Genomic DNA, 8,884 nt, shown 5'->3' on the forward strand with positions numbered 1-8,884 from the left:
ATATATATATATATATATATATATATATATATATATGTGTGTGTGTGTGTGTGTGTGTGTGTGTGTGTGTGTGTGTGTGTGTGTGTGTGTGTGCATGTTTTTGTGTCATTTCAGGACACAACTCTGTATAGTGACATGGTTATGACACAGGTATTACAAGGAGAGGTTGACTTATGAGAACATAACCCATGTCCCCATTTTTCAAAACACTTATAAATCATACAGAATGAGTTTTTTTGAGAAAGTAAAAATGCACAAAGTTTCCTGTGAGGGTTAGGTTTAGGGGTAGGGTTGGTGAAGGGCCATAGAATATACAGTTTGTACAGAATAAAAACCATTACACCTATGGGATGTCCCCACTTTTCACAAAAACAAACGTGTGTGTGTGTGTGTGTAGATAAACAAATATATATTTTGTAAATAAAATATACACGATGGTTGATTCTCTCTTTGGTCTCGCTTTGTTGTTTCTGATTAACTTTAATAAAAAGGACTGTATAATTGAACCTTTATATGAATTATTAATTATGAATCTCTTTCTCTTTGATTTTCACCAGACTTAAGACACTGTTGGAGCAAGAGAAGGCATACCAGGCTCGCAAGGACAAGGATCACAGCAAACGTCTTGAGAAAGTTCAGGAGGAGCTGGTAAAGTTGAAATCATTTGCCCTGATGCTGGTGGATGAAAGGCAGCTTCACGTTGAACAGATTGACCAGCAAATACAGAAGGTTAAGGATCTCAGTAAGAAGCTACATGAAAGAGAGCAGCAGTTGGAGCTCATCAACAGCAAAGCTAAAGAAGACAGTCAGAGGATCCAAAGGCTGGAGCTCGACCTAGAACATAAGACCTCCAGATTTTCACAGGAACATGAGGAGATGACCACCAACCTGGCCAAGCAGGAGTTTGAAAGTCGACAGCTGCGTCTAAAGATGGCCAGCCTTTCACGCAGGATTGAGGAGCTGGAGGAGGCCAATCGTACGCTACAGAAGTCTGAGGAGGACCTTCAGGACCTGCGGGACAAAATAAGCAGAGGGGATTGTGGGAACTCAGGCCTCATGGCTGAGCTGGAGAACCTTCGGAAGAGAGTTCTAGAAATGGAGGGCAAGGATGAGGAGATCACGAAAACAGAAGCGCAGTGCAAGGAGCTAAAGAGGAGGCTCCAAGATGAGGAAAATCACAGCTGTGAGTTGAAACTAGAGGTTGAAAAACTGCAAAAGAGGATGGTGGACCTGGAGAAACTGGAAGGAGCTTTCAATTTGAGCAAATCTATATGTGCCCAGCTTCACAACAACCTGGAGAAAGAAAGAAACTTGAGAAAGAGCTTGGTATGTGAGCTGGAAACAGTTAAACACCATATCAAAGAACTTGAGTGCTCAGAATCAAGGCTGGAAAATGCTGAGACAGGTTTAAAGGATGACTTGACCAAACTAAAGTCATTCACGGTGGTCCTAATAGATGAGAGGAAGAACATGGCAGAACGAATAAAACAGGAAGAGCAGAAAAGTGAGGAGACTAACAAACGGTTTAAAGCTGAACAATGCAAAGTCATGGAGGTCACAGAAAAGCTGATTGAGGAAAGTAAGAAGCTTCTTAAACTAAAGTCCGAAATGGAGATGAAAGTGTCCGCTCTTACCAAGGAAAGAGATGACCTGAAATCTAAACTTGTAAGTGAAGAAGAGAAACGAAAGGATCTCAGTATAAAGCTATGTCAGATACAAAGTAAAATGGATGAGCAAGAGGAAGCTGAGTGGGAATCTTCAAGAAACAGAGCTAATGTAGACAAAGTTGGGTATCCTGATGAGGACAACAAGGTGAAGGAGCTTACTATGGAGATTGAGAGACTAAGGAACCGACTTAAACAGCTTGAGGTTGTGGAGGGCGATTTGTTGAAGACAGAGGATGAGTACGACATGCTTGAGAAGAAGTTCAGAACCGAGCAAGACAAAGCCAATGCCCTTTCCCAACTCCTGGAGGAGATGAAGACGCAGATCACCAAGAACAAGGCCATAGAAAAAGGAGAGTTGGTAAGCCAAGAAGCTGAGCTGAGACTACGCTGCAAGAAGGAAGAGGCCAAAACGAGAGATCTTCAGGTCGATGTCCAAGCTCTAAAGGAGAAGATTCATGAGCTCATGAACAAGGAGGATCAATTATCTCAGCTTCAGGTGAACTACACAGTTCTCCAGCAGCGGTTCATGGAAGAGGAGGATAAAAAGAAAAACATGAGTCAAGAAGTTCTCCAACTAACTAAAGAGTTAGAAGCCACGAAGCGTTACAGCCGTGCCCTTAGACCCAGCATGAATGGAAGGAGGATTGTGGACGTTCCTCTTGCTTCCACTGCAGTACAGACCGATGCAGACATGAACAAACACATCGAAGACGAGACTCCGGCTGTGTTCATCCAGAAGTCTGTTCTAGAGGAAAATCAGATCATGAGTAATCTGAGGCAGAAAGGTCTCAAGAAGCCGACTGTGTTGGACCGTTACCCGCCGGCGGCTGCAGAGTTTGGGACGAGGAAGTCTTGGAACCCTTGGATGAAGAAGAAAGAAGCGGTTACTATCTCTCAGGGAGTTCAATCAACCAAGGAGGTCAATGGAACAACATCACGCTCATCACCAGAACTGATAATGTCTCAGAAACCCGGTCAGCCCCTTCATATTAAGGTGACTCCAGACCATCAGAGCAGCACTGCCACTTTGGAGATCACCAATCCACGTGCTGAAGACTTTTTCTCCAGTACCACCATCATCCCAACTCTTGGGCTGCAGAAACCACGCATAACAATCGTTCCGACTTCTATGCTGCCAAAGTCCAAAACCAATGAAGGGCCAGCTGAACGGACAAAGTCTCCAGTCACTATAACGGCCATCTCCAGAGCTAAATCTCCAGAGAAGGGTAAGGGCTCTTACTCTGAGCATCCTGCTTCTCCTCTGTCCATCATAACCGTAAGCGCAACTCCAGTCTCCCAGGCGTCCATCTCCCCAGAGCCCCATGAGATGACCACAGGCAGGGCCGTGTTCAAGTTGACCCCTGAAAAGCAGACGGTCCCAACGCCCATCCGGAAATACAACTCCAATATTATAACCACAGAGGACAACAAGATCCACATCCACCTTGGGTCACCAGGGTTCAAGAAACCTCAGGACGACAGAAGTGGTTCAGTTATGGTTTGGCCTAATGGTGTAAGTTCAGACAGCAAAGAGATGCAAACGGGGACAGTTCTGCGCGCTCCCAGACAGACGTCAGCTAATGTCGGAAACATGATCCAAGGAAAGATGACCAGCAGCATCACAATAACCCCCATCACCTCGGCCTCATCCAGACCTACTCAATCTGTGGTGAGTACCAGATTCATTACATTGTCCCACTGTTTGGATTTTAGAAGATGCGAAACATTGCGATAGAAAATTGAGTGTGCATTTATGCCATAAAATGACAAGAATAGTCATTTAACAATAAATACTTTGTGATATTCTGTCCCTAAAAACAAAATGATCGTATTCAATCTTTTATATTTCAGTTGCTTCTGAAATGTTTCAAAATGATATCAGGGGGTGTCTGCTCCCTAGATAGCTCTCTTTCAAGGTATAGATAAATCAAATTCAATCTCCCTATCCATTATCATTAACTAACACTGGAATGTACTGATGTGCTTGTCACACAAAAAAGCTTGTCAAGAAAATGCATTAAATAGTGACACAAACTGACCTGTCCCCTCATGTTTAACCTGTTATAAAATTGAATAATGTGTGACCAAAACTTGGCTAACCTTCCTATCCTTGCCTAGCAAACCTACTAAATCAAGCACCAATTGTAACAAATAAAATATAATTTACATGTGAAAATATTGAATAGTATTTAATATTAGATTAAAAAACATAATAATAAAAAAAATAATATAGACTTTAATTTACTTGTAGGAAGTGAAGGGCAACCCTAAGTTTCTATATATATATATATATATATATATATATATATATATATATATATATATATATATATATATATATATATATATATATATAAAATGTATTTTTATTTAGTTTTATTTATTAGTATAAAGAAAAAATATACATAGTAAATAATAAAAAATAAAAAAAAAGAAGAAGAATACTTTAAGACTTAGGCTTAACATTCCAGTATAACATATTTTGTGAATGGCCACCCTATTTATTTTATTTATTATAATATATTCCTTTAAACTATATATTTTATTGAATTTAAATATATTTACTTTTGATTTTCTTTTTTGCATAAATAAATGACAATTTAAGACCCCTTTATAAACAGGTTAAAAACTTAAATTTTCAGAAACAGAAAGTTAGCCTGCATAATTACAAACACAAAATGCCCTTGCTTTGGCAAACACATGGTCAGTGAATACTGAAAAACTTCCTAAAATGTGTTCTCATATTTCCCTTTTCCTTTCTCTCAGCACGGAACGGACGTGCAGTCATCTCGCTCCACGGCAACACGAATCCCCATGTCAAAAGGTATGAAAACAGGGAAAGCGGTCTTGTCCACAACGACACACACTGAGAGCCAGTCTATGAGAATTGAACTGAGGAAAACTGCAGCTTGCAGCTCTGCAGCCGGAGCCGGAGGAAAGAGCTGAGATTAGCTCATGTTAATGTGGCACTGGAATTGAATCTAAGCACTAGCGAACTCAATGAAATCTGAACAAAAACGTTGCAATGTAAAACAAAGCAATTATTGGCACTGTGGCCTTCATTTCCAGATTGAGATACATTATTGTAATATTGTAAATACTGTATGTTAAATCAGCCTTCATGTACAGACATTTATAGTTGGATCTCCGAAAAATGGAATGTGTGTGTGTGTGTGTGTGTGTTTTGGACTTAATCTCTTTAGCTAACGCGTCATTGTTTGATTTTTTTCCCCTTTAGTATTTATTTTTCCATTTACCATTTCACTAAGGTTTTACCCTGTAAAACTGCTTGTGGAGGTTTCCAGAGGAATGGAAATGAATTGTATTAAATGTCACTGAATGAATTTTGTGATTCCACTAAATAAATATATTATTTTGTTGTTGAGAACACATAGAAACATTCTGTTTTATTTTGTATTTTGGGTTTATTGATTATTTATATATTGAGACTGTATAGGAAATGTTATTTATTTCTATCATAATGAATGCATCTATGTACAGTATAAGGGCATTGATCTAAGGTCAGGAAACCTCCATGAATTGTGAATAACATTCTAAACCATATAGATATTAGTTAAGCATGATTTACAAACTGATTCTCATGATTTACCCAATTTTAGAGACTAAATGTTCTGACGGTGAAGGAATTTGATATTATTTCTAAAATTATACCAATGCCTTTTGTTTTCTTTCAATTCAATAACACATTCTGAATCAACTTTGATCAATTTTGTTTTGTACATAAAAGTTGATAAACATAAGCATCATATTTCTGCTTCTGAACTTTCCCAAATATCTCACCCCATAGGTGTCCACTGTAAGCAGAAATTGTATTTATTTGTATAATCTGAGGGAGGAGTCTAAATTACCGGCAAACAACATCATTTTACAGATTTAACCTCCATTGAACCCAGAATATTCCTATAATGAAGGATTTGACACACATTTGGGACATGTATTGCAAAAGAGAAAAGGTTTCTAAGCAAGTTTAGGGCCCTTCATTTTCATGAGAAAATGTTCAGTTAATGTTTTAGGCTCCTATGAGAATAGTTCAGTCAAAATAATTTTTTTTTTATTTGTTTCTTCATCAGATTTGGAGAAATGTATCATTGAATCACTTGCTCACCATTGGATCCTCTGCAGTGAATGGGTGCCGTCGGAATGAGAGTCCTAACAGCTGATAAAAACATCACAGTAATCCACAGCACTCCAGTCCATCAGTTAACAAGTAGTAAACCAAAAATCTGCTTGTTATAAGAAATAATCCGTCGTTTAGGTTTTTTAACTTCAAACTGTCGGTTTATAATCCATAACGCTTCCTCCGGTGAAAAATGCACTGTCTGTTGTCCGCTCACATCAAATCAAAACAATGCTTGGTCTGTGCAGATTTCTCTCCTTATTTAGACAATTTTTTTCACTGGAGAAAGTGTCATTATGGATTATGGACTTGTATTTTAGCTGGAAGCAACAGTTTGAAGTTAAGAACATCTCAATGATGGATTTGTTTCTTACAAACTCACAGCTTTTCACTTCTCAAGACATTAACTGATGGACTGGATTGCTGTGGATTACTTGTGGATTATTGTGATGTTTTTATCAGCTGTTTGGATTCCCTTTCTGACGGCACCCATTCACTGCAGAGAATCCGCTGGCGAACAAATGATGCAATGCTACAAAAAAATAAAAAAAACCTTTTTAGATGAAGAAACAAAATCTTGGATCTTGGATTGCCTGAGGGTAATTACATTTTCAGCAAAATGTTATTTTTGGGTGAACTTCTCCTTTAAGACATTTCTATTCAGTGTTCTTCTGCTGATGTTACTGTGCGATCAGAGTTTAGTGCTCTGTCCAGGCCTTCTGGGAGCCAGAGAACACTGTGAAATAAGAAATGAGAAATACAGTAACAATGAGAAATAAGAAACAACAGCTGGAGTTCTGGAGTCCCGTTTAAGATCCTGATTGTGTCCTTCTGCCTGATACAAACTGGGCAATTACACAAATAAAGACAGGGCTTTTAATTGATCCGTTTACCATTAAAGGAACAGTCTGCCCAAAAACGAAAATCATGTCTTCTTTCACTCACCCTCATGTCGTGTGACTTTCTTTCCTCCGTGATTTTTTGCAGAACGTCCAGAATTATCTTTTTCATATGAGGCCTGGTTCTGTTCGAGCTCCAAAAAAGCTCTCAAATCACTTTCAAACATGCTTCCAATTCATTTAAACAACATTAGCAACAGAAGAATGAAAGTCAGATGGGTTTGGAATGACACGAGGGGGAGTGAACAATGACAAAGTTTTTATTATTAGGTGAACTTTAAAGCTTTTGTCTTTCTCACAATAAGCTGCTGTTTTGTGTGTCACTATCAAAGGCTTTTCAAATCAATTATTTCCATTTTCACAGACTGACAGTGTTCATTTTCTAATCCATCCATGCGCAATAACAGGCTTTGGCAGCTCACTGGATTCAACGGCGTGCTGCGATTCCCAGAAAACAATCGGAAAATTGCTCTGATATTTTCACCATCCATAAACTTGGCTGCTCAAAAGCTTTTAACATGAATCGGTGAAACTGATTCTTTCCATGCAGTGGTTAAACCGTGGGCTGTAGTGTTTTCTCCTGGAGCGTAGGTTTGATTTGGACATTGCTCAGGACATACAGTAACAGACAACACCCCTTCCTCATCCAACTGTCCCTACAGTTTTGCACTTATGATAGATTATTGACCACAGTTTCATACCATCTAAAGTCTCTAAACATGCTCATAATTAATAAAGAAAGCTTTTTTTTTTGCAGCCAAAATTACAACAACAGTGATTACATATGCATGTGTATATTTAATTGTTTGAAAAAAAATATTTCTAGGGACAATTTAGTAGTCACTGGATATTGTCTCGAGCATCGCTAATAAATTCTACACCCTTGTTTTTCACAATAACTCACTTTCCCTGTTTTATCCACAGAGAATGTTGTGCTCCATGTGAATCGAGAGCCACGCTGAGGCTGTTTCAGATCCATACTATGCCTGACAGAGAGGTCTCTACATTTGCTTTGCATCCAAATGTAACAATAGAACGAGGTTTGAGTCAGTCAAAGCTGGTTCGAGCACAAGGATCTGAAGTGTTGCTCCATATCTGCATGCATACAGCCTATATCATCAATTCAAGACTACAAGACAGTCTGACGGCAGATTACTGAACACTGGATGTTTACCAGACAGTAAAGAAAGAGATCAAAGTTGCACAGAACGTGGAAAGTTGTGGCATGTCAGAAGAAGAGAAACAGAAACAGACGTATTTTGAGAGTAAAACATGGAAAAGTCTACATGTGATCAAAACTGACCCCATTTACTGCCATGTTCTGTTTAAGTCATTTTGACCCAGAGAGGATTTGATTTTTCCCAAAAAATGCTTTTAAATGTTACAGCATTAAGACTACAACCTACTCACACTGGGTATACAATAGCAGCTTTCCAAATAAACTGGATAACTTTTGCACTTGGATTCAATCTTTTCATCAACATGTTTTCTTTCATTTAGAACAGGTTCATGCACTTCAGCTTCTGAGTGAACATTGCATAAATTATCCACAAATTATGCTTTTTTTTCCCTTGAAAACTGAGGTGCTTAAGCTCAAATCAATGAGACATGATCAATTCAGTTTCTAAAAGAAATACAAAAATACTGTGCACATTGAAAGCAAGCAAGTTGTCAAAAAGACTGAATCCAAAGATCGTTTAAAAGTATATTACAATAAGAGATTTACAAGCAAGGAGCACCAAATCTCGTTAAATATTCTGTTTCACCCGGAAATGTATTGCATTATGCATAAATTGGACTATGTAAGGAAGTTCATGTTGACTTGAGATATGCAGTGGTCTAATGTTAAATCATATGTTGTTTGTTTTGAAAATGACTGGTTAAAGTGTCATATACTGCTGGGAACAGTTTATTGATCATTTATCAATCTCTGCTAGTATTTAATGGTGGTATTGATGTGTTAAAAGAATGAGAAAGAATGCGAGAGGGTCAGTTGGGGGAAAGGTGCATGATACTGTATGTTTAGTTAAGTCTGAGTATTGCCCACACAGAACTGTATTTCATTTCACTTATAGCATATGACTTCTGTGAATGCAGTACGAGCTCACTGGACTGAAGTGTGTGTCTGCCTCTATATGAAACGAGAAATCACCCAATAAACACATTTCTGAAGCACGTGA

General features: G+C 38.4%; 1 protein-coding gene across 6 annotated transcripts in view; it reads left to right on the top strand.

Annotated features, from left to right (window-relative positions):
• The window catches only part of LOC113073321 (filamin-A-interacting protein 1-like), a 32,902-nt gene extending 24,018 nt beyond the window's left edge, over positions 1-8,884 (top strand). Inside the window, exons 5-8 of one of the 6 annotated variants that reach the window (XR_003280483.1) lie at positions 558-3,336; positions 4,434-4,491; positions 6,793-7,291; positions 7,629-8,884. Coding sequence is in view for 5 of the 6 variants with exons in the window: in XM_026246223.1 (XP_026102008.1) it covers positions 558-3,336; positions 4,434-4,491; positions 6,793-6,956 (3,001 nt within the window). In the remaining variant the exon portion in view is untranslated. Of the gene's footprint in view, positions 1-557; positions 3,337-3,518; positions 3,584-4,433; positions 5,058-6,792; positions 7,412-7,628 lie in introns of those variants that run through there. The other 5 variants (XM_026246224.1, XM_026246226.1, XM_026246223.1 and 2 more) reach the window with 5 other exon arrangements.

Source organism: Carassius auratus, unplaced genomic scaffold, assembly GCF_003368295.1.
Source record: "Carassius auratus strain Wakin unplaced genomic scaffold, ASM336829v1 scaf_tig00011917, whole genome shotgun sequence".
NCBI lineage: Eukaryota > Metazoa > Chordata > Actinopteri > Cypriniformes > Cyprinidae > Carassius > Carassius auratus.